Raw genomic sequence first — 25862 nt, forward strand, 5'->3', positions numbered from 1 at the left:
TAGTTATTTTTTTGTAACTTTTTATTAAAAAAATAAAATTAAAAAAAAACTATTTTTTTTAAATAAATAGATACAATATGTAATAGATTAATTAAATCGCATTTTTTATTTTAAAAATAAATTAATTTTTTTTATTGAACTAGTATGTATGCAAAAATATTTATTGTATAATAAATGCAATGGCGTATTTGTTGGTGATAGTGAAAGAGATGGAGCAATGAAAGGTCCGTGATGTGTGTGTGTGTGTCCAATTATGGTGCAATATTTAGTGAAATACATTATTCCAATACCATTTGCTTCGCCTCTTTATTTATCGGCCAACGCCAATTGCAATTGCCAATTGGGGAATTCGCTGCCCCCTGATTACGACCTTTCACTTTCCCGCCCAAATTCATCCCGTCGCTTTTTTTCATCGGAATTCGTGCGATGATAATAATTAAAATTAAATAATATATTTAAATAAATATAAATGTTATAAAAATAATAATGAGAGAAAATAAAATATTTTTAATTTTTTTTATAACTTATTCGTTTCAAAGATCGTTTTTATGATTTTTATATCATATAAGATTTTGTCACGAACTTAAAATTAAGATGTATATTGAATATTTTTTTTATGAATCAAATTTGACTATATTTAGAAAATAATTAGAGAGGCGGGGAAATGAAAGGAGGGGGAAAATGTACTTAGATTTCTCCCATTAATGGTTGCAGATGTGTCGAGCAACCACATATGTTTGCTAATCCATCGACAACACATACACTAACAATATTCAACAATAATTTAAAATCAAAATCAAGTACAAACTAACAAATGATTAGTATTTCATAATTTGCAATATATATGTACACATGTTGGACAAATGAAGATCGGACATGAAACAACGAAATATTAAAGTCGCAATGTTACTAAGTAATTTAGCGATGATTTAATAAAGAGAATTTATAATATTAAAATGTTCAACTTTTGATTAATACATTAATTTAATATTAGCTTAAGCTCTTTTCTTTTTCTCATTTTATGTATTTTTATTACTGTCAAATAATCATGCATACATCATATTAGTTAGTTGTAATTCTTAAACTTGACATCTATGTTGTAATTTATTTTATTTGAGTGGGAGTTCGAGTCATCTTCGGAGAATGTGAAATCATTATTGAACTTTGAAAAAAATAAAATCAAAAGCATGAATAACTTAATCACACACATTTTTTAAAAAAAATTTATTACGTCCAAATAAAATAAAGAATACACTCGCACTCTAATATTCTAAATGACTCGAATCCTCAATCTACTATTAGAGGAGAAGCGTCTTACCAATAGAGTGCGCTTCATCTGTCTTAATCACACACATAAAACTTGCATATATCTAAACACAACAAATTATGTGACAGAAGATATTATTCTCCGATTTTGTAAAAAGCTGAATCAAGTCGATGATTTTGAAATAAGGAGAAAATAATTAAAACTGCAAGCAACCAACAATAATTAATAAAAAGCTCAGACAATTTAAAACCCTGGAGTCAGACAAAAAGGGTTTATCAGAGTACTTGTGTTGTAGAGTGTCTCCAAATATCACGAATAAGATTAAAATAATAATCAACTCTAAAAAAATTAAAAAGATAAAATAATAATCAGCCCATTTGGAATTGTCTTAATCATATGCTACATGCTGTATGTGATTCCATAACAATATAATGCTGTATTTATATGATAAATCAATATTGTATATACATATGCATGATGCAGCCATGATTACTCTTTTAGTATATATTGCATGAACATGTGATTGTATGTATGGCAAACATTATTTTAGTCGAGATCAAGGTGACAAAAAATAATATTGTATAATTTGTTCATATTTCTAAAGTTAAATATGCTAGGATAACATAGAAATATATACATGTGCTCAAAAATTTATTACTCCCCGTACCCTGAAACATCTCCCGTTATTTTTATTTTCGTCCGTCTCTGAAAACGTCTTCCTAATCTATTTTTGAAAACAATTCAGCTAAGTTATAACCTTTATAATCTTCATTTTTGTGTGATTCATTATCCATTCATCACATACATAGTTAATTTTTTATTAAAATTATGCCGTCTCCTCTAAAAAAGATGTTTTATGGAGGAAGAAAATGATTATTATGTGTTGGTGGATAAGACATTATCCAATGTTATAATATCTGACCATTCGAATAGTTACACAAAATTTTGTATGAATGTTTAAAGCATAAAATTTCAATTGTTTTTTTTTTTTTTTGTTACAAATGATTCTAGATTTTCTCATTTTTGTATTCGAACCAAACGAGTCATAAATATAAAATTAAAACCCCATTTTCATTCCCCAAAATCTCTCCAAACTATGTACAATATGTAGATGTATATTATATCGCGTGAACACCTTTTTTCTCTTGGAAAAGATAAAATCAAATTAAACAACGATAATACTCCCTCCGTTCCACAAAGCATGACTCATTTTTTTTTTTTTTTTGTCCCACGAAGCTTGACATGTTTATAAAAATAACAAAAAATTTAATCTTTTTTCACTTTTTCACCCTATCATATTTAACACACAAAATATCAATTTTTTAATTCTCGTATCAAAAAAACTGGGTCATACTTCATGGAATGGAGGAATTATTATTTAATTTTTCCCTTTATTATTCTTATCTAGGCTTGAGGGGTGCAAGAAGGCATGCATTTAGGATTATCATTTTCTTTCCACTAAAGGCATTATTACAATTTACAACATAAGTTAGAAATTATTATGTTTTGTGGTGCAGTTTATGGGGGTCTGTGTATGGAGGGAACATACCTTCATTGATTCTAGAGAAAAAAGAAGCATTATGTCGGAGTTTCATACTCAAACACACCTTTATTTTATATTATTTGGCTGTCTTCCACTAAAAGCATTTATTTATTCAATAATCACATTTGAACAAAATATTATTCCGTCCGTCCCACTAAAATGGTTTACAACCTATTTTAATCTTAATTCTCGTGTCAAAAATTTTTGAGCCACTTATAATAGGATGCATGAAGTATCAAACACAAAATAGTTACTTACTACTTTTAAAATTAATTTATTTACTTTTTTTGGTTGAAAATGAATTACTAGTTAGTTTTATTGTTTTCTTGATATTATACTTATTTTTGTAACTTTTTAATTATTATTATTTTTTAAGTACAGAAATTATAAAAGAAATTAAATACAAAAAACTATCACGTGAAGAAAAAAGTAAAACTAACTAAATAAATTTTAAATTTGAACTTTTTTTTAAATAAATCATTTTTTTAATTGGTTTTTTGTCCAGATATGAGTTGATGGAAAGATACAACTGTTTCTTTTTCATAATGTATGTACATAGGAGACAAATTACTGCTTAATTATGCCTTTAATTATATACACGAACATGCCAAAGATAATATTCCTAGAAAAACAATGAATGAGATTCTTGATCCACTTTGTATTGCCTCGATCTTTTTACATTTGTCCTTTTATTATTAATGTTATACATGTTGAAATGGATGCCAGTTGATAATTTGTATCGTCACCACAAACTTTATGTTTTTCTAATATTGAAACAAGATAAGAGTTTATGTTCTTTTTTTAAAGGCAAAATGAGATATACCCTTTCAAAAAGATGATATATAAAATATACCTATTTTTTTAAAATAATAAAATCTATCCACTTAGAACATTTTTAATTACCTTTATGTGTAATTTGCGCATTGCTCGACACTGAAGCGTCGAGCAATAGTACAAATTGAACTATTGCTCGACACCTCGAGCATCGAGTGTCGAGCAATTGAGAACTGTCGAGCGAGGCGAGCGTTGAACATTGAACTATCGAGCAAGACGAGATGTCGAGCGTGGCGAGCAAGGGGATTTGTTTGGTATTTCTTTTTTGTCTTAAGGATATCTTAGTTCTTCCAACCCCAAAATTGGTATATTTTATACATTTCTTTTATAGTGGGTATATATTTTTTTTTATCTTTCAAATAGGATAAAAACTAACTACTAACCCTTTTTTTAATTCATGAGTAAAATTTAATATTTCCTGTGTATATCGAACTGGGCTTAGGCCCGAGCTATATATGTTATGTACAATATAAATTTTGTATTAAAAAAAACATAAATATATTATAGATAGCCAAAGGCAAATACAGTTACTTCCATATTTTTTTTTCCCTTTCTGATTTTGCATGCAATAACTATTTTCAACAAATAAAAGAGCATCCAATTTGATGAATGAAACGGATAAGATTAATATGATTGAAGGATGATTAAATAATTCATCCGAATTTAAAATGATAAAATAATCATTCAATTGCATGATTAAGATGTGAACCGAGTTATCCATCATAGGCCAAATCATGCAAATCAAATACTTAATTAAAGTAAATTATTTTATCAATAATACCCTCATCATCCAAACCAAATACCTTCTACATATATTTAGACATTTCCTAGAAAGAATCCAAACGGCAAGAACCATTTTCATGGGATCAAAATAATAGCTAAAGTAAAACACCTTTCAATTCCTCCATAAAAAGAAAAAGAGACCAACATTGACATAGAAACTTGAATGATTTTCTTAATTACAAGATACATTACATCATTTAGAGAGCATCACTATTCACTAGTGAGAGAGAAGCACAGCATGACTTTGGATTATTTACAACCCACTATAGATCAAAGGAAAGGCCTAATATGTGCAGGAGATGAAGTGAACATGCTATCAAGTAAACAACATATTTTCCCTCAGACAGCAACGGTCTTACACGCGCCCCCGTCTCGACCAATTACAATGTCACAAGGAAAAGAACCCTAAAGGGCTGCCTTGAGCTCCTCCCTTTTCAATGGAAATCTGCATACCATTCATAATTTGCACATAAGCAAGCATGTGATCATGAAAATCGGAACCCTCTTTGTTGTTAGTTCTGTTTTAGCAAGGAGGGTAACAAATTTGTAGGAAGCCGAGTTTCGAAGCTAGGATACAAAATGCTAACTGAGAGTAGAACTTCTAGTAGGGTTTGTTCACTATTGAAGATTGACATGATGCATAGTTGAAGACTTTTTACCTTCATCATAAGGATTTCTCCAATCTTAGCCCTTTCAACGGGATATAAATTGAATAAGTTAATCTCAAATTGTATAAACGATCGAGGGCTTTAGGATTGCCTATTTTTGACATAAAAGTGACAATAGTGTGATAAACCTAAAAACCAAGCTCTTACTTCTAGTGTCGTGTCCGTGTCGTGTGCTATAGTGTGATATCAAGACATATCTAGCGAAGTCTTTTTACCAAAATCAGTATAAAAGTTCTTGTCAAGAGTAGTATTTTTTTTGACACGACGTGGTTAAACACAAGCCACTCGGGCAAACGACACAATAAGACACAAGATGGCACAAATCATATCTAACTCGAGCAACACCTACTTAGCTAGGAACCTGCCTAGCAGAATCATATCCAAGTCGAGCAAAATCATTAATATTTAGCATACTCAAACACATAATTAATGAACTAATATAGTGGCATTATAGCAGAAGCCAAAGGGTATGACGATGTAAATTTACCAGCAGAAAATCCTCGTCAGTACCGAAGGATTTGTGAGCCTGCTCTAAGCACCATGAAGGAACCCTTTCATGTTTCCTGCCACACACACACACACACACACAAAAAAAAAAAGATAAAAAGAAACGAAAGTTAGTGTCAGCATCATAATGTCGATTCTAGAACCATTAGAAAGGAAAATTCAACTAGAAATGCAGTTTAACTCACAAGCTTTACGACATACACAAGCAGAAGCAGCAAATAGCCAAATACGAATTATGAAGAAAAGTAGGAGAAAACTCAAACCTTGAGCTGGCAGGATCTCGAATCTCAAACTCATCTGTAGAAGCATCATAGCCACAAATAACAACATAGTGACCTGCATGGGCCATAGTCTCTATGTCAATCATATAAAAATTATAACAGTCAAAACCCTAGAGAAGAATACCGTCATAATTGCTATCAGGGATATTAAAATATGGAGTAGAACTTGACTTAAACTGTTGCTTTTACTAAGCTTATAGTGAGCATTCTAATGTGAATACATGCAACTCAAAAAGATCAAAAATGGACATCAAAAAGCAGTTTTTCCAGTAAACCATTTAAATGTCACGAAACAAATCTGCAACACTTCCATAGAAAGCAAAAGAATTGAAATGAATCGCCACTGTATGGCAGAGCGTTATCTAAAGTTCTGTATGGTCAACATTTTCAGCAATAAGAAAAGGCGAGGTAAGTACAGCTTATAGTTGAGACTGCATCTCTCTTACCGGTGTAGCTAGGGCCACCACTATAGTAGTCCGAGACACAAATATCCTCTAGCTGAGACTGGCTGCTACAATAAAAGATGGAAATTAAAATCTTAAAATTTTAGAGTCGAAGAAAATTTCGGATTCTTACATAAATGATAAATCATCAGAAGAAAAAAAGAACAATAACGAAATAAATGATAGCTCACTCTGGTTGAAAATTCATCTGAATCGATAAAAGTATAGCATACCTTAATTTATGCTGATCGACTAAAGCAATAGCGACATATTTTCCTGACAAAATAAAGTCAGAAATTTCTTTGGCACTAACTGATCTGCACTGTAAGAAGATGGACATTTGTGTCACTCATATGACGAAGAGTGTGGAAAAAGTAAATGACAAAATTAAGTTCCGAATCATTTAGCAAGTAAAGAGACGGTGCGTACATGAAAACATAACCAAAAAGAGTACAGAAACAAGGACATGCTATACAAGGAGGAACTAGAAAAAAATGTCCTATAATTTAAAATAGCATGATCCAATACCATGCCCAAAGTATACTTATATAATACTTAATGCAATCCTCACTCAACCGTAATTCACCATGTAATTACCCTGGTTCTTACGTACATCCTATCATTTAGAAACCCATGTCATATATTGAAAAAAATCATAATGTAACTTGGTCCACGTTCAAGGTATGGACTACAGTCTACGGAACATCATTTCTAGGACCTAATGCATGTATAGCAAAAAGGGCAGTAGCTCACAGACAGTTCTGACAAGATCTTATGTGAATATTAAAAGAAATTATCAACTCAGATGAGCAGATTGTACCTGTATACTGATTCCAGCTTCACGAGCTTCCTGGAAGAGCATATTTACTCGTCTAAGGTCATTTGGCAGTTGGTCCTGCAAAAGCATGTTTTTGATATTGAAAGGGACTCTAGAAACAAGCTGAATGGATACAAGACGCGCAAGCTATGGATCCAGCTAAACCCTTTTCTGGTTGAAATAACTAACGTTTACAATGTCATTACTGAGAACGAAAGTTACCTTATAATACGTCTCAACAGAAAAATCTGGATTGGCTCCTAATGTAACTGTGCAATATGTGAAGCTTACAGAAAACTTCTGCAGCAAATATGCCAAATCTACAGTCCAAATACTGAAACATAAGTATAGTAGGCTATAAGAACAAATTTATAGCATGACAGTCGAAGAAAATTGTAACACAACTCATGACTAATTGGTAAATGAATAATATAGAAGGAAAAAACTTGCTGGAAAGTTGCAGGTAAAAGATATTATTAACACAGCACGAAAGTGAAAGTAAAAACGCCCCTGCTTATTGCTTGCCAGATTGCTCTAGCTTGCAGCTAAAATAAATTCCCAGCTCCAGCCAGGCATACATGACATCCGCCTGATCTAATTTCATCTCCAAGATAATTAGTCTTTGTTCTATATTTTAGATCTCCTTGCGATGTTGATGAGCATATTGCATGCCTATTGGCTTCGGGTTACTATGTTCATGAGCTTGTCAGCATTAAAGTAATAGTGCAGTCATAATAAGTGTTCGAAGTCGATAGCCCAATTTTGTGTTTCTGCAAGCCTAGGAGGAGTTCAAGATGCTATCAAATTAACTAAGATGCTCACTTACAATCCATCAATAATTACTGATTAGCTTCTGTTACTTAACGAATTTGCTTCTAAACTTATTGATATCATTGAACCATATCAAGAAGTCTTTAGACATAATAATAAAATAAAATAAATAAATAAATAAAAAAGTAGAAGAGGTGGTACCTTGTGGTACAACAGAGCTCCTCTAGTTCTTGAATTGTACATTCATATACACCAACAGCTTGCAAAACCATAAGAACACAAGCAAGACCACAATCCCATGTGTTTTGCTGATTTATGTGAGGTACCTAAAATCGAGGCACGAAATTCAAATGATATACAGGAAGATATCAATATATAACTGAACTCAAATATATATATTTACTGATTTAGCAAAATGTGGCCTGATGGCAGCAACACACTATGAAAGATAGCGTGTCAAATGGCATAGATATAGGCAAAATGCAAGACTTACATCAACAAAGTAGGACGAGACTGAAGTCCTACTCTGGTTGTTTGGTGACTGCTGGATGGTATAAGAATCAACAAAGTTAAAGTGATTTTCAGCAGTCTCGTCAAAATTTTCTTCCACCGCCTTCATTAGTTTGTTCATGAAGTGATGAATTGACCACATCCTTTTGTATCTTGTTATTTAGTTGTCGGTCAAAGCAGACAATATTGATCTCAGCAATATCTGTGAAGCCAAAAGAAAAAAAGAAAAAAATCAAATTTTCCTAGAATCTTGATTGACTGATATTTCAACGCCAACACAAACGCACAAATTATTGAACTCCACGTTCTCAAGCAACCACCTCAAGAAAATGAACAATGCTTTTTGTGTTTATTGCAGATCATTCAACGGAAAACAGACCAAACTTGAGCCAATCATAGTATGACTACGATTCATGAATTTAAACATGTCTTAGAAATACATTAGTCACAAGCCAGCCATCCTATTTCAGAAGCATGCTGATTTAGAAATATAGAAAGTCGATCCTTTGTTCGTTTGTAAGGATTTTCATTGTAAACAAATATCCGTATTGATTAAAGTTCAGAAAATCCGATCCTATGCATTCATAAACAAATACACCTCTAATTTCGTCAACACCCTTGCATCAATATCCGCAAATACTGATCAACTTGACACAATCAAATCTGGAATTGATCACTAAACAATAATCCTCTCAATCAATGGTGGACACAGTAAGAGGTGTGGGAGGGGGGCTTAAGCCCCCACCAAGCAAAAAAAAACTACATTTTATTCTTATAAAATTGTAAAATTATTATTTTTTGGGCGAAGTTTTGTACAAAAGCCCCTATCATCAAATGGAATCATAGGAAAATTGTATTTCTAAAAATCTTGAACTCAAAATTTAAAAAATACAGCTCCTATCAAGGATTTCTTCTCCCTCCGCCCCTGCTCTCAATCAAAATGAACTTTAGATGATCAAAGCATGTTTAATTTCTAAACTCAATTCAACAAACACACCACAAAAGTAAATGCTAATGCTGAAACAACGATTACCAAAAATTCAGCCAGATTACACTGCAATCCGGCAAGAAAGAGAAGAAAATCGAAACCCAAACATCCCAACTAACGATTACAGCCAACAAAGAAATATCTCACGCCACCCAAATACGATCAACAAGTCAAACATATTAAATCATATACCTGCATCTGCAGCAGAAGTTTACAGAGAATCTTGCTTCGTTTCCTCAGAGAGGGAAAAAGGGAACTGTAAGACAGTGGAAAGGGGAAAAGGGCCAATCGGGACAGGCGTTTCTTCCGGCAGCACTGTCCCTAAAAATGGTGTCTTTTTTGGTGTGAAAAATGCAGAGACAAATAATATGAATAGGCCTATGAGAGAAAAGCAGGATATTGATAATTCATTCAGATTCTGTTGCTCCTTTTGCTCTAAACAGACATTTTTGGCGTTGGCGGGGTGGGTGCTGGGAGGTGAGGTGAGGTGAGGTGGGTGGGTGGGTGGGGTGGTGGGTGGTGTTGGTGGGCGTGGGGTAAGAGAGGCGCCTTTCGGGAAGCTGGGGGGTGGGCCCCATTGTCACAAGAAGGAATTCGGATTTGGAATTTAATAAACTTTGGATAATGATTAAATTCCAATTAATAAGTATTAAATTTTATTACTATTTTAATAATTAATTAGTTACTAAATCTGACTGTCCCAACCTGGCAACATTGGTTGTACGCCGCAGGTACAAACCAAGCCGCTCGCGAACTATTCGGAGCTCGGCTTGAAAAAAGTTCGTTCAAGTTCGTTTAGAGAAGCTCGATAAATAAATAAACCAAACTTGAGCTTAGTAGTATTCGGCTCGTTAGCTCGTGAACATGTTCGTTAAATTATTAGTAGATACAACTTATATTTATCCACTAAAATTAATAATAATTGTATTAAATCTCTAATTAATTTTATTTGTTATAAGAAAATAATTAATATATTGATTATTATGAATAAAATAATTTATTTTTAAAATAAAATAATCAATATTTTGAATATAAATATAAATTTAGAAAGTTCGTATAGGCTCGTGAGCCTCAAAATATTCGGTAAGTAAAGTTCGAGATTCGGTTCGATACTAAACAAACCAAACTTGAACACATCACTATTCGATCCGGCTCGATTCGATTAAACCCCTAAATAGGCCATCACTATTCGATCCGGCTCGATTCGATGAATAAGATGAGACACTCAAAATGAAAACTGCCTCGAAATAGGTGAGACAGAGGGAGTATTCTCTTTTGTTGAATTTGTAAATTATGGTATTGTTATGATCTATTGCCCATTGTAGGTACCATGCTTGAGTCCAAACAATTACTATTTAGTTAGGTTGTAATTACTATAGTCACTGTATTGACTCCATTTAATTACATAGTTAGGTCGTAATTAATTCTCAGCACATAAAGTTGCACATGGTTTTTATTTTCATGATAGAATCTCAAGTTAGTATTGGCAGGCTTTCTTGATTTAAATTTTTAATCTCAAAATAAGAGATAAGCTCGAATAGAATAGTATAGAATTAAAAATTATCACCTGACGACGACAGCACTAATAATTGCTCAATTTCTCAAATAATGGCAAAACTTTTGGACTGCCCCATACATTTTTGGACACTTTGAGCATATTTGTATAAGTTGTGAAAATATCCTTTCAAAACATTATCCATGTGTTAATTATGGCTGTGCACCGTTTCTCTAAAAATATCCTTTTACTACAAAACATTATTCATGTGTAATAAGTTTATGATAATGATTGATTGCTGACAAAGAGTATATTGCTGGAAATTACAATTTTCACATGAACGTCAGAATCATTAAAATTATCGTATTTGTTGTAAAAATTAATGTATTTGTTGCTAAATTTACTACACTCGCAAAAAATATATATAAAATTTACTTTCTTCAGGATTCGAATCCAAATATTGAATTCATTCAGCAACATGATGCATCCATAATAGATCTTGATAATTGAATAACTGAAAATAGTTCTCAATTCTTATTTTATTTAGCGGTTCTTACTTGAATCTCTATACATATATATGAGTATATTTTTGGTATATAAAGTGATGATTAATCCTTACATTTTATATTTGATTTTTTATAAACATATAGGTTTTTAATATAAAGTGATGATTAATCCTTACATTTTATATTTGATTTTTTATAAATATATAGGTTTTTAATCTTTATAATACTATATGTTCCTACATATTTATTTATTTTTACTATATTTTATCTTTTTCTCCTCCTCTCCTTATGTTAAAACAGTTGATTACTCCTTACTTCATTAATATACACAACCACTTCTGTGGCGTAGTTCATTAATATATTAACTAGAGGTTTATTATGTTTATAATCACGTTTAGAATTTATTAATTTTATTTAGAGTCTATTGATAATCAATTAGGTTTAGTCACCCAAGATTTTGGAATGATTGGAATATGAAATATCATCCTTTTCTTGTTAGCATCAAAATCCATAAGGAGTATTTATATTTCCAACACTCAATAAACTAAAAGAATCAATCCATTAAATTATAAATCCTCAAAATGAGTAAACACACAGTGATGAAGCATAGTATGTTGGTAAGACGTTTCTCCTCCAATCAATAGATCGGGGGTTCGAAAAGACGTTTCTCTTCCAATCAATAGATCGGGGGTTCGAGTCACTTAGAAAACTATAGTATGAATGTATTTTTTTTTCTTCGAGTGTAACAAATTTAAAAAAAAAAGAAAAATGAGTAAACACATATATTTACGAATTAAACTCATATCTCTTTTCACGCAACTATTTTTAATGTCTAAGGCCAAAGGTCTTGGGTTCGAGTTCCTTGTGGCGCAACCTTTAAATTTCTTTATTTAATATTGTTAATTTATCAAAAAGAAAAAAAAAGATCTTAAAACTCCATCCCAAAAAGAAAACAAATTTTGGGGGATGTAGAAATTCTTAGTGGATTGCAATGACACTTAGGCCCGCCCAGCCCAGCCCAGTACATTATTTCGAACTCACTGAAAACTATAAATAGGCCCATTTACAATTTCTGGGCTACGCAATAGTTTCAAATAGCTTCTCTTTTTTTTTTTCTTTTTTTTTTCATCTAAAAAACTAAAAATAAAAATCTAGACTGTTGTTTTTATAGTTAGAATTACAGTAGTAAGTAGAAATGCTGAGTAACAAAACAATTGAGAAGCTGGGAACCAATTACCAAATTATTCCTTCTAAACTTGTAAAAAAATATTTATCTTTTCCCATTATTTATTGCCCCAATTCAATTTTATTCTCTTGCAAGTTGTGAATTTGAAATCCATCATTTTTAATTTGAACTTTTATTTTAAATGATTGGATGATCAATCTAAAACTTTAGGTGATCACTAAATAATCCATGAACAATATGGAATCCAGCTAATTTTAAAGAGCAAAAAAAAAAAAAAAAGATTTTTGAGATGCATAAAGTAGCAATTTAACAATTTAAATAGATAACCAATCAATATTTTAAACTATAGAATCACGTTATGTAGTTTACTAGCTAGTTGTCACTTGAATTCTTTCTAAAAAACAAATAACAAAATGGCTAAATTCAAAATGCTTAGGATAAAGTTGATGGGCTCAAAGCCTCAAAGTAACAGTAGCTTTTTCTAAAAGAAAATCATTATGTTGTTGGCATTTACCAGCTTTTGTTTAAAAAACTTCGTTTTTTGTTAGTGAAAATACTTTTTTTAATGAAAATACTACTGTTTAATAATATTCGAGTAATTTTTTGTGCTCAAGTGCACATTAAATGATACCGTTTACTCATTCTCTAGTACTCCACATCATCTTTGTAGTCGTCGAAAAAATTGAGAAAATGTACCCTAATTGCAAAAATTAAAAAAAGTTGATAATTATTTGCAAAAATTTGAAAATGAGATCGAAATTGCAAAACGAGTACAGGTTGGTTTTTTATTTTCTTTTAGCAACAAGCAATGTCAGACAAACTTAATTATGAACTTTTTAGCATGAATTTGAATAAAAGGCACTCTGAAATTCAGATCAATAATTTCTTAGTCGCAGGCTTATTCACTTTATCAACAAGATCAATGAAAGAGGTGAGGAATTTTTTTTATTTTTTTAAATGAATGTTTGTTATAAAATTGACTGTCATATTTCTTTCTTTCTTTCCTTCCTATCCTCTAAGCAAGTCCAAAAAGTAACTTTCCTTCCCTCTTGTGGATTTCAAATTTATCTACTCCATTTAACTAATATACTCTCTCCGTCCTGACTATCTTGAGACCTTTTTTTTTACACGAAAATTAAAAAAATAGTATTTTGTATATAAGTAAAAAAGTAAAAATGTGAATGAAATGTAAAACTTTTGCCAAATAAAGAAATGTCTCAAGATATCTGAGATGCCTAAAAAGCAAAGTGTCTCAAGATAAGTGGAACGAAATGAATATTAAAAAAGCGGCTTAAATTTAATCTTTAACAAAAGTAATGAAAAATGTAGTCAAATAACAATCAATATATCTTAACACTGATGCATGATAATGTTTGGACAACTTTGAGATTCCTAGGGTGACGAAGTTAAAAAAAATAAAATAATAAGGAAATAATTTATAGAAATATTATACTTGCATCATTTTCTTTTTGTTATTTTCCCTTTTAGCTACCTAATCCTCCTAGCTAGGGCCTAACAATCATAATATTTGATGAAAAATTATACACCCTAAGACCTTTCATTTTGGATACCTACATTCTAGCACCTAACATTCCATAGTTTTTTTTTTTTTTTTTTTTATGCATCAACAAGAGGTTGCTTAATTGAGAATTATGATTTTCAACTTTAATACGATGGGAAAATCGATTTCTTCAATTACATATAGAACAAAACGTCACTTGTATAGAATTGAAGAAAGCAAACGTGAAAAAAAAGTTAAATCTTCTTGTAAAGTTGAAGGTAAGATACTCATGCTCCTTGAATCTTGATTCCAAAACAAGATTTCAAATTTTAAGATTCTTAAGGGTCAATGATAGCTTTAATAATACCAACACTCCAGAGTATGTATTACTATATCATTTTCAATATTTAATAGTGCATGTTATAATTTTTCATTCTCTTGTTATTTGACTATTTAGGTTGTTAACAAAACGTCAGGTGCCTAAATTCCAATTTCAGCAATAATCTCTCTCTATATATATAGGGAGAGGTTCAAATAAGAACCACTAATAAAATAAGAACGGAGAACCATTTTAAGCCATTCGATCATCAAGATCTACGGTGGATGCATCATCTTGGTGGATGGATGCAGGTGATGGGTTCGAATCCTGAAGGGAGCAAAAAAATTATTTTTTTCGGATGCATTAAATTTAATAGCGGATGCATTAATTTGTATAGCAGATGCAGTAATTTTATTGGTTCTTATGTTCTCACGATAATTGTGGTTCTCACTATAACCGCACCATATATATATATATATATATATATATATATATATATATATATATATAGGGAATAGGATATGGTTGTATTGAGAATTTTATTTTATTTTTGTTAGAAATGAGAATAATAAATAAATTAATATTGATGAACAAACATATCTATTTAATATGGTGAAAATCTCATCCCCTCCAAGATTCAATCCCAAACTAAAATGCTTGTTCATAACAATTATTGACTTGTTAGCAAGAGTTCACACACATTCCCAATTCTCAATACATTTAACATTTTCAACGGAAGCTCTTTATATATAGTCGGGTTAGATTATAGCAAGGATAATATTTTTTGTGATAAATGAGAATAATAAATAAGCCAGTATAAATCCATGAATAAGCTGATTGTAAAGCATAAATAACGTATTCAGATAATATGATGAAATCCCCCCCCCCCTCCAAGATTTGAACCCACATTTCAATGATTATTCATGCATTACAATAAGTTTATTCATATATTTTACTGACTTATTCAAATCAATTCTCATTCTCACGAGAGATAACATTCTCAGTAATAATTTATCTCTCTGTTCTTTATTCTCAATAAGTATATGTAAAATTACATAACATCATACATATTTTTATTCTAAATAAATATATATAAAAATATTACATTATCATAAAATAAAACATTATCATTATAAATATTCATAACCAGCTGTACAAAAAGCAATTCAAAATTTTCTTCTGAGCTAGTGACATTAGAAGAAGTGACACTTTGTCAACATTTTCAACAAGATGAGATGGAAATACGTTATATAGTTTGAATAAAAGTGAATGGTCGAATTTCCACCTCACTTTTATAAAAATATGATTAAACTAAGAAGCTTTTGAATCCCAAGTTCAAATTTAAACCTTTCATCTGCCAAAGTCAACATAAAATACGAATTCGGTTACTAGTCCAATTTCTCTATTTTGCACTTTGTTTTATGTTTCCATCACTTTAGAAAATTAAGTATTTTATTTGTTACCTAATATACTTTTAATACACGTTACATTTTTTGGTACATTTTGTAAAACTTACTTTTGTAAATTAGTAATCAATACAAGCATTAGAGAATTAAATTTAAAAGATGCTGGTTGCAATGATGGAACTACAAAACTAGTTCATGAAGTTCCATCTAAACATAGTATAAACATGAAAATTATACATATGATAATAAAAAAGAAGTTTTGAATCAATAACAATTTTTTTAATATCTGAAAAAACAATACTCTATTCGTTCCACTTCAAGTGTTCTGTTTCTTTCGATTAGGTAATTTGGAAAAAAGTTAATTAGATTATTAAGTGGTGTAATGTAGAGTTGAAAATGTGATGTGAAACCAAAAAATTCTCACTTTTTGGGACTAACTTTTTTCATAAATGAAAAACAAGACACTTGAAGTGAGACGAATGAAGTAATAACTTTAAAATTTAAGTTTAGAATGAAACCACCGAAGATTTTGTCACTTCTGCTGAGGAAAAGAACAAAATTTGAAGATGAAATGATGGGAAATTACTAAACTACCTCTAGGATATTTTGAAATCGCAACGTCTCTCTGCCTCCACTATAAATCGACTCGTTGTTTATCAATAAAATTTAAACACGTAATATTAATAAATTTAAAACAATTAGTTTATTCATCTAAGTTATTATACATGACATTGATTTAAATGCTCATTGCGAATGATAAATAAGAGAAAGAAAACTAAAATGAAGATGGAGGTACTTGGAATAAAATCCAAAAAAGGGATGAATTTTAATGTCGAAATCATCCCTTTGAATTTCATACACCAAAATTTGAATGTGCTTCAAATCCATGTGCAAACAAAAGAAAATAGACGTTGGATTTGGCACAACACAAGGCAGTTTATCTCAACCCCCTGAAAAAATCAAAAATCGAAATTTCTGCAACAAAAACACACAGTCCCCACACTATCAGAGAATAAAATCACTGTGCCCAGAATCTATGTGACAAATCTCTCTCCAACCCTTCTTAAACTCCTCTTCCATTTGAATTCCGCCTTTTTTCCTCATTCACAGTAGTAAAGATTGAATCTTTACGCTGGAATTGATGGGTCTTGATGAACCCATTTCGGGAAAAGGCAGAATTCAAACTGAGCCCCTCTTTTCTTGAACAAAAATAGCGGGTTTTTCCGCCCCTTTTTTTGGCAACTTTTCTTTTTTGTTGTTTAAATGGAGAAGAAAGATGGGACTGAGGCAAGAGGTAGTAGCAGACCGAGTTCCGATGATAATTCTTCTTCGACTCAATTTGGATGGCCGATTGGAAAGACGGGAAATTCTATGAAAGTTGAAGGCAAAAGCAAGCCTTGTTTGAATGTTGAGAGTGGTGATGATAAATCCGGGGGTAAAAAGCAGGGTTCTAAATATTCAGGTCAGTTTAATGCTGTTTAATTTTCTTGCTTTTTTTGGGACTGCACACCATTTATTGTAATCAAACTGTGTGTGTGTGTGTGTGTGATAATTGAACAATTTAATCTGAATTTATGAAGTGAGCCCTTCGAGTTTCACTGTTTGTAACTGTTTGTTTTGAATTTTGAATAGAAATTGAGATGATGAAAGAGCGGTTTGCAAAGCTGTTGCTTGGTGAAGATATGTCAGGAAGTGGTAAAGGAGTTTGTCCTGCACTCACCATCTCAAATGCCATCACAAATCTATGTGGTAATCTCTCTCTCTCCTGCATTGAGTTGAGTTGTTTTCCTGCAAATTTCGTGTGTAGCTTCTGTGTTCGCACAATTATAGAGGTTGGAACTATTGCCTCTCCCTCTTTCTCTCTCTCTCTCTCTCTCTCTCTCTCTCTCTCTCTCTCTCTCTCTCTCTCTCTCTCTCTCTCATGCATTAAGTTGAGTTGTTTTCCTGCAAATTTCATGTGTAGCTTCTGTGTTTGGACAATTATGGAGATTGGAACCATTGCCATTGCCCCTCTCTCTCTCTCTCATGCATTGAGTTGAGCTGTTTACCTGCAAATTTCATGTGTAGTTTCTGTGTTTGGACAATTATGGAGATTGGAACCATTGCCTCTCTTCTCTCTCTCTCTCTCTGTGTCTGTCTCCTGCATTGAGTTGAGTTGTTTTCCTGCAAATTTCATGTGTAGCTTCTGTGTTTGGACAATTATGGAGATTGGAACCATTGCCATTGCCCCTCTCTCTCTCTCTCATGCATTGAGTTGAGCTGTTTACCTGCAAATTTCATGTGTAGTTTCTGTGTTTGGACAATTATGGAGATTGGAACCATTGCCTCTCTTCTCTCTCTCTCTCTGTGTCTGTCTCCTGCATTGAGTTGAGTTGTTTTCCTGCAAATTTCATGTGTAGCTTCTGTGTTTGGACAATTATGGAGATTGGAACCGTTGCCTCCCGAAAAGAGATCGATGTGGCGAAGAGAGATGGGATGGCTTCTCTCTGTGAGTGATCATATTGTTGAGCTCAAACCATCTTGGCAAACATTTGCAAATGGAGGTAGAGTTGAGGTAATCAACCCTATGTTTTTTGCTTGAAATTCTCTCACGTTAACTCGATCTAGAACCACGCTCGTATAGCCTCCCTCAATCAGATACATATACTCTCTAGTAGAGCCCCTTTTCCTTTCTTGTTTTAGGAAACATATTTTTGTGTAATTATTGAAGCATAGATTGATATACAGTTGAGTAATGGATAACTTCTAGTTTGCATTCTCATAATTTTGGCGATTTCGACTCGATGTTTCAGGTTATGAGCTGCCAACCAAGATCAGATCTCTTTATTAATCTGCCAGCTCTTCAGAAACTTGATAACATGCTACTTGTAAGAGTTAGCAAAGTTTGTAACTTTGTTTTGTTGTTGTTGTTGTTGGTGGTGGTGCTATGAATATTGTCTCATTTATATATCGAATCCCTCCGTATTAGGAAATACTCGATGGATTTTCCAAGACCGAATTTTGGTATGTCGATCAAGGTATAGTTGCACCGGAAGCTGATGGATCGGTCTCCTTCCAGAAAGCTGTTCAACGGCAGGAGGAGAAGTGGTGGCTGCCCGTTCCACGCGTTCCTCCCGGTGGTCTGCCCGAGGCTGCGAGGAAGCTATTGAGTCACAAGCTCGAATCTGCAAATCAAATTCTCAAAGCTGCTACTGCCATCAACACCACTGCTTTGGCTGAGATGGAAGTTCCACAATCATACTTGGAAACTCTTCCAAAGGTTTGATTTGATTCCATCCAAGTTATTATTAGCCTTTCTGTGATTCTAAACACAATGTTAGTTTGTTATGATTCTTCCGTTTCAACGTTCAGACGGGGCGAGCTTGTCTCGGGGATGTCATCTACCGTTACATCACCTCAGAGCATTTCTCCCCGGAGTGCCTGCTCGACTGCCTCGATCTTTCATCCGAGCATGCTGCTCTGGAGATGGCGAACCGCGTGGAGGCAGCAATCTACGTGTGGCGTAGAAGGCAGCACCCCAAACCCGCAGCTCATCCGAGCCACTGCGCCGCCAGATCATCTTGGGAGATGGTGAAGGATCTGGTGACGTACGGTGACAAGAGGGAGCTGCTCGCTGAGAGAGCCGAGACCCTCCTGCAATCGTTGAAGCAGCGATTCCCGGGGCTCACACAGACTACATTAGACGCCACCAAGATACAGTACAACAAGGTCCGCATCCTAATCAGCTTAGCTCGAGTGCTTGATCCTCTTAACAACGTATCGTCTCTTTCCCTAAACCTCGTTTTGATGGTGTCGTTTCGCGTGTCAGGATGTCGGGAAGTCCATCTTGGAGAGCTACTCGAGGGTCTTGGAGAGCCTCGCGTTCAACATTGCAGCACGCGTCGAGGATCTGCTCTACGTGGACGACATCAACAAGCAGTCCGACAAGCTCTCGTCAGCGCGCTCCGTCAGCTTGATGTCTCACCGGAAGATACCAATCCCGTACTCGGTGTCCGTCTCGGGCACTCCTTACCGGACGGCTTACACGACGCCTAGCAGATCTCCGGGTCCTCCTCTCGCCAGCCCCGCGAAAGGGGAGAGGACTCCTTTCCCGGCCGGGAGCTGCAACAAGCCTGCAGCACGACGCGGTATAGGAGTGAAGAGAGTCCTCACGAACTATCTTGCCGGCGACGGGAAGGCGAGCGGCTGCGGCCTAAACCGCGAGGGCGCTGACGCTGTCTCGAACAGCGTGAGCCTGGATGCCAAGGATTCGTCTTCGATCCGGAAAGAGTCGATTTCGCAGCTCATAGATAGGTAGTCAGGGACGGAGCTAGGATTTTGAAAATGGGCGGACGAAATTATATTTTTGTATTTAACAAATTTGGGCAGACGAAATTATAATTTTGTTCACAACAAGTCGGAAATAAATATATAGTATAGTTTTATTCATAAAAAAAAAGAAGAATAGAAACTCTGCTGCCTGCTCGCCTACTTCTCGATCTAAGGTGCTCGTCTTCCCCAGTTCCTCTCTTGTTTCACTATTTGGCTCTCTCATCTATTAACTTAAGATATTCACTATTAAACCTTAAAATCCTAAATTAATTTGATTCAATGATCAATAGTGAACTGGTAGTAGTGATTTGATTGAGTGGATGCAAATTATTGATTTTTAGTTTTATAACTGCATATTTGTAAATTGTAAAAATACTGTTCCCTTCGTCCCGGTCCAATAGTCCTGTTTCATTTGGTAACGGAGATTAACAAACTTGCTTTTTGAGTGTAAAAGTGAGTAAAGGTGTGCGTGACCATATTGTTTGTAATGTAAAACCATTACCAAAAATAGAAATGAGACTATTGGAGTAGAGCATCCCAAAAAGAAAAATGAGACTATTGGAGTGGGACGGAGAGAGTATATGTTTCTACAAGTTCCTAATAATGAGGCTGTCAGTCGCTTTCAACAAATGAAGACTCATCAAAAAAATAGAAAACTATGTAATTTTTTTTTATATTTTAAAGTATATAAATTTTAAAATTGAAAAATGTTATGGAATGTACTACTTTTATTATTAAATATTTTTTATGTTTATAATTTTATCAATATGTAATTATTTTTGCCGCATTTCCGAATACAAAATTCTGGCTCCGCCACTGCTTTACGACGGCCGATTTCTGATGAGATCCGACTGCACAGATGATCTTTCTTCCACTTCAAATGCCAAAATTAGTTACATTCACAGTGATGAGAGTAGGTGAAGGGGCTTTTTCGACACTTAATCAATAATCGATTATTATTTTTAATAATTCTAAGTGCTACATGCACTAAATTTATTTGAGCTCCCCACTAAAATGGTGGATTTCCACTCGTCCAATTTCGACACTAAACCCTTCCCAAAACTCAGCACTATATAAACACCACGCCATCTCGTGTTATTACAAACCATCACTAACAACAACAACAACAATAACGACATTGTTATCACCGAGAAAATCGAGTTGAGAAAAATGGGAGTGTCGATCAAGTGGCTCTGCGCTCTGGCATTCCTCGCGATCGTCGGGATCGCGGCGGATGCAGCGGGCGAGTGCCCGAAGTCGACGCCGGACATGGAGGCGATGAAGCTGATCCCGTGCGCGTCGGCGGCGCAGGACCCGAACGCGGCGGTTCCGGCGAGCTGCTGCGCTCAGGTGAAGCGGCTGGGGCAGAATCCGAAATGCATGTGCGCCGTGATGCTGTCGAACACCGCCAAGAGCTCCGGCGTGAAGCCGGAGGTGGCATTGACCATTCCGAAGAGATGCAACTTTGCCGATAGACCCGTCGGATATAAGTGTGGACGTAAGCCATTCTCTCTGTGTTTCAATCTCGTATTTTATTTTTACTCGTGCTCGTATATATTGTTGAGTACTTCATTTTATCATGTGAACTATGTTTTTTCGTGAAAACTATGCATTCTGTTAAAATTAATGCACTTGAAAAAAGTTTTTTTTTTTGCTTCCTAGAGTTTTTGAATTGAGGCGATGTATTCATCTAGCAAGATGATGCATCTAAACGTAGATTTTGATGATCGAAGAAGCTGAGAATGGTTGTTCGTTTTTATGTTTTAAGGAATTAATGTTGATTTATTTATTGGTTTATTTTTGCAGCCTACACTTTGCCTTGAGCCCATGCTGGGATATGAAGAAGATCGATGCGTAATTTCAATTTATAATTATGTCTATGGGATAGAGTCTTGTGTCCCGAGCTGGTTCTTCTAGCCTTAAATAATGTAATTATCATAGAAATAAATGAGTTACCTTTGTAACAAAATATTTGTATGTCTCTTGCGCGATAGCATAATATATTTATCTATTCTCTCCCCGTTTCTGTTTTTATAATAAGATAATTTTATCATGGAAGTTAGTATTCTGGTGCTTAATATTCATTTTTATTTGGTTTTGGCAATGATCCATCAACAGAAGCTTAGAGGCCCATATTCCAACTCTAGTCCGATAATCACACCGTCCGTTCAATACAATTATTAATCAGTTAAACTACTTAATTGAAATACTAAAAGAAGAATTTTTTTTTAATTAGAATTACAATAGGTATCTAAACCGCGGGTAACGAATATCTGCGAGTATCCGACCCTAATAAGTGCGGGTTTGAGGGGCATTTGATATCCATGAATCCGCAAATAGCTTCGTGGTTAATGTTCACTATCCATTTAGTTCGCGGGTACGAGTTTGGATACTTACTATTCATACCCGCAAAACCTGTTTACCTGTGAAAATTACCTGCAAAAATATCCACGAAATATCCTTTGAATATGGGCTTTGTGTATGAGATATTGGTCCAACATGCCTTTTCTGCGAAAAAACCCAAACACTCCCTAAACCTACTTCACAACAAGTTGGCAGCAAACCCTAATCTTTGGACTCTCACACACACAGTCGCCACTCGCCCACCTTCCCACCGTCCTGCCGCCTAAGCTTTAGATTCAGACGTCGTGATTCGGATGGGATTAAACTCAAGACCTCTCACAAAGGAGAATTTTTGGGTGCCTCAGCTTTGTCAATTGAGTTAGATCTCATTGACCATTCATTAATTTATTAAATTCAACAAATATGTAACTCGACTTTAAAAATAGATCTATCTAATAATAACTCACCTTACATGTTTATTTATTTATTGGTTTATTTTTGCAGGCTACATTTTCGAATGAGCCCATGCTTGGATGAAGAAGATCGATGCGTAATTTCAATTTATTTTTATGTTGGCTTGCGTCTCGAGCTAGTTTTTCTAGCCTTCAATAATGTAGTTATCATAGAAATAATGAGTTACCTTCGTAACAAAATATTTGTATTAATTTCTCTTGTGTGATACATACTACTCCCTCCGTCCCACGAATCTTGACACGTTTTCCTTTTTGGGCCGTCCCACGAATCTTGACACCTTTCATTTTTTGGTAATAATTATTACCTTCTCTCTCCTACTTTATCACATTTATTATATTCTCTCTCCTACTTTATCACTTTTATTACCTTCTCTCTCCTACTTTATCAATTTTATACTTTATTAATTACACACTTAAAACACTAATCTACAACTCCTTAATTCCCGTGCCGAACCCAAACGTGTCAAGACTCGCGGGACGGAGGGAGTAATATATTTCTCTCTCTTTGTCTCTGTTTTTCTAATAAGATAATTAAATCATGGAAGTTAGTCTGGTGCTTAATATTCATTTTTATTTGGAAAACTCAACACTGCATTAATTAAAATAAAATAAAAATTGCATTAATTTAAATATTCAAAATAAAAACTTCACCAAGTGACGAGCTCAACACGAGCCATGCCGGCACACCAGCGCCGCCTCTCCTCCTCCGTGCCAGCTCGAGCTGGCGCTATAACACCCACATATTTTACACTACAAATTTACCTTATTTAATAGTCATGCCTAAAAGAACTAAGCAAAGTCAGATGGAATAGAGTGAATATTATTTACAAAAAAATTATACTTAATTTAATTTCAATCACTCATTTTATATAATGACGAGACTCTTTTTTCACTACATAAAAATTACAATCAATTTTATTAAAATTTATATCTACTAAAAGTATCATATTTTCAGTGAACGGAGAGAGGGCAGTAGGTGAAGGGACATTCTTGAGAAATTAAACCATACGCTCCACCACTCGACCTTATGATTTGATGACTAAAACAAACATCCAATACAGATTGCACAAATCGCCACAAATAATAATCAACAATTACTAATAATCCAAGTGCCACACCACAACTCTCGAGCTCCCCTTTTAGTGGCCGCCCCACTATAATATATGGTGCATTTCCAAATCAATTAATTCCTCCAACTAATTCTAACACTATATAAACACCAAATTTCTAATCAAAATCACAATAACAACAACAACAGCAATAACGAATTCAAGTCATGAAAATGAAAGTATCAGTCAAGTGGCTCTTTGCTCTGGCATTCGTCGCAATTGCCGTGATCGCGGCGGATGCGGCCGGCGAGTGCCCGAATTCGACGCCGGATGCGGAGGCGATGAAGCTGCTCCCGTGCGCGTCGGCGGCGCAGGACCCGAACGTGGCGGTTCCGGCGAGCTGCTGCGCTCAGGTGAAGCGAATAGGGCAGAATCCGAAATGCATGTGCGCCGTGATGCTGTCGAACACCGCGAAGAGCGCCGGAGCCAAGCCGGAGGTGGCATTGACCATTCCAAAGAGATGCAACTTTGCCGATAGGCCCGTCGGATACAAGTGTGGAGGTTAGCCTTTCACATACTCTTCTATAATTAACTAATGATATTTGCACAACAAAACAAAAAAAAAATTAATGATTTAAGTACTTTCTCGGTCTCACAAAAATATGAATATTTGTAAGTGATACAAGTTTCTAAAAATGTTAGATGTTAGATAAAAAAATATTGTGAGTAGAGAATGAGTCCCACTTTATGAAAAATAGAGATAATTAAAAGTAAAGGGATTGTGATGTTCATATTTTTATGAGATGGCCAAAAATGGGAAAATGTTCATGTATTTGTGAAATGGATGGAGTATTAATAAGTATTTTATTTCACTAGTGTAAACGTCGATCGGTTATAATATGGCATGATATATGTTACTTCCTCCGTCCCATTGTAAAAGCGATTAAAGGATAAAAGTTGTGAAGCTCATAATTTTTTGTCAGATATATTTTTTTTTGGAATATATCATTATTAATGGAACAAACGGAAAAAAAAAGTGAGTCATTATTAATGAAATAAATAGAATATTTCGGAGACATTGAAATAATGAACGACTTCCCTATTAACATCCAAACTTTGCCCCTAAAAAAATGTATGCAGAGTTAATATATCAAATTACTCATTTTGCCATTATAAAATAAAAAGTAGCAACAAAAATAACAAAGATAAAAAATAATTAGTTTTTGATATAAAGTACTGTTTTATCATTAATTTATCTGAAAGCTTTGTGATTGTAAATTATAAATAAAATATGATCGACTCACGAATAATCAATAATAATGGTGAAATTGTAAAAATTGCTATTTTCATCTTTACACTAGAAAAGTAAGCATTTTATTATTTCACTCTAGAAATAAATGGAGGCTCCCGACTTCACTATATATCCTCAAACTTTTCTTACAGCTATCTATCTATTTATTCATTCATTTTTATGTTTTAAAGCATTGTTTGTTCTTTTATTGAATTAATTTTCAATGCAATTTTTTTTCAGCCTACACTTTGCCTTGAGCTTGGAATCGAAGGAATTTCTGGATGATGAAGACTTGATTTGAAGTAATTAATAGTGATGGCATCGTGTATCCTCAGCTAACTACTTCATCTAGCTAAATATTAATAATGTAATTAATAACAACACAAATAAAGAATCACGACTGCCTTTATCTATTGGAAATTTCTAGTCATTTTTTTTGTTTAACAAATGGTAGCCCAAACATGCTCTAAATTTAGTTTTACTTTTAAAAAATTAATTATTTTATTTTAAAAATATTATATTATTCACGATAATATAATATATTAATTTCATTAAACAGAACAACAACGA

General features: G+C 33.7%; 4 protein-coding genes across 5 annotated transcripts; 3 read left to right on the plus strand and 1 right to left on the minus strand.

Moving 5' to 3' along the window:
- Positions 1-4551: 4551 nt before the first annotated feature.
- On the minus strand, positions 4552-9975 carry LOC131005969 (guanylyl cyclase 1). Of its 2 annotated transcripts, none has more exons than XM_057933104.1 (10): positions 9605-9975; positions 8408-8626; positions 8116-8240; positions 7366-7477; positions 7147-7221; positions 6560-6648; positions 6330-6391; positions 5866-5938; positions 5583-5658; positions 4552-4872 (listed from the first exon to the last, which is right to left on the minus strand). In XM_057933104.1, exons 2-10 carry the CDS (start codon positions 8564-8566, stop codon positions 4816-4818), a joined length of 828 nt encoding a protein of 275 aa, XP_057789087.1. In that variant the 5' UTR covers positions 8567-8626; positions 9605-9975; the 3' UTR covers positions 4552-4815. The 2 variants fall into 2 exon arrangements, with proteins under 2 accessions (XP_057789087.1, XP_057789086.1); XM_057933103.1 differs by having other exon boundaries at positions 6330-6394.
- Positions 9976-16598: 6623 nt separating this feature from the next.
- LOC131005888 (rop guanine nucleotide exchange factor 5) lies at positions 16599-20220 on the plus strand. Its single transcript, XM_057933000.1, has 7 exons — positions 16599-17287; positions 17458-17574; positions 18225-18379; positions 18618-18692; positions 18794-19084; positions 19177-19533; positions 19634-20220. Exons 1-7 carry the CDS (start codon positions 17089-17091, stop codon positions 20120-20122), a joined length of 1683 nt encoding a protein of 560 aa, XP_057788983.1. The 5' UTR covers positions 16599-17088; the 3' UTR covers positions 20123-20220.
- A 910-nt stretch (positions 20221-21130) lies between these two features.
- On the plus strand, positions 21131-22156 carry LOC131006027 (uncharacterized). The gene is made up of 2 exons (XM_057933182.1): positions 21131-21634; positions 21943-22156. Exons 1-2 carry the CDS (start codon positions 21307-21309, stop codon positions 21957-21959), a joined length of 345 nt encoding a protein of 114 aa, XP_057789165.1. The 5' UTR covers positions 21131-21306; the 3' UTR covers positions 21960-22156.
- A 1929-nt stretch (positions 22157-24085) lies between these two features.
- LOC131006028 (uncharacterized) lies at positions 24086-25705 on the plus strand. The gene is made up of 2 exons (XM_057933183.1): positions 24086-24562; positions 25533-25705. Exons 1-2 carry the CDS (start codon positions 24229-24231, stop codon positions 25547-25549), a joined length of 351 nt encoding a protein of 116 aa, XP_057789166.1. The 5' UTR covers positions 24086-24228; the 3' UTR covers positions 25550-25705.
- Positions 25706-25862: the final 157 nt, after the last annotated feature.

Source organism: Salvia miltiorrhiza, chromosome 1, assembly GCF_028751815.1.
Source record: "Salvia miltiorrhiza cultivar Shanhuang (shh) chromosome 1, IMPLAD_Smil_shh, whole genome shotgun sequence".
Lineage (NCBI taxonomy): Eukaryota > Viridiplantae > Streptophyta > Magnoliopsida > Lamiales > Lamiaceae > Salvia > Salvia miltiorrhiza.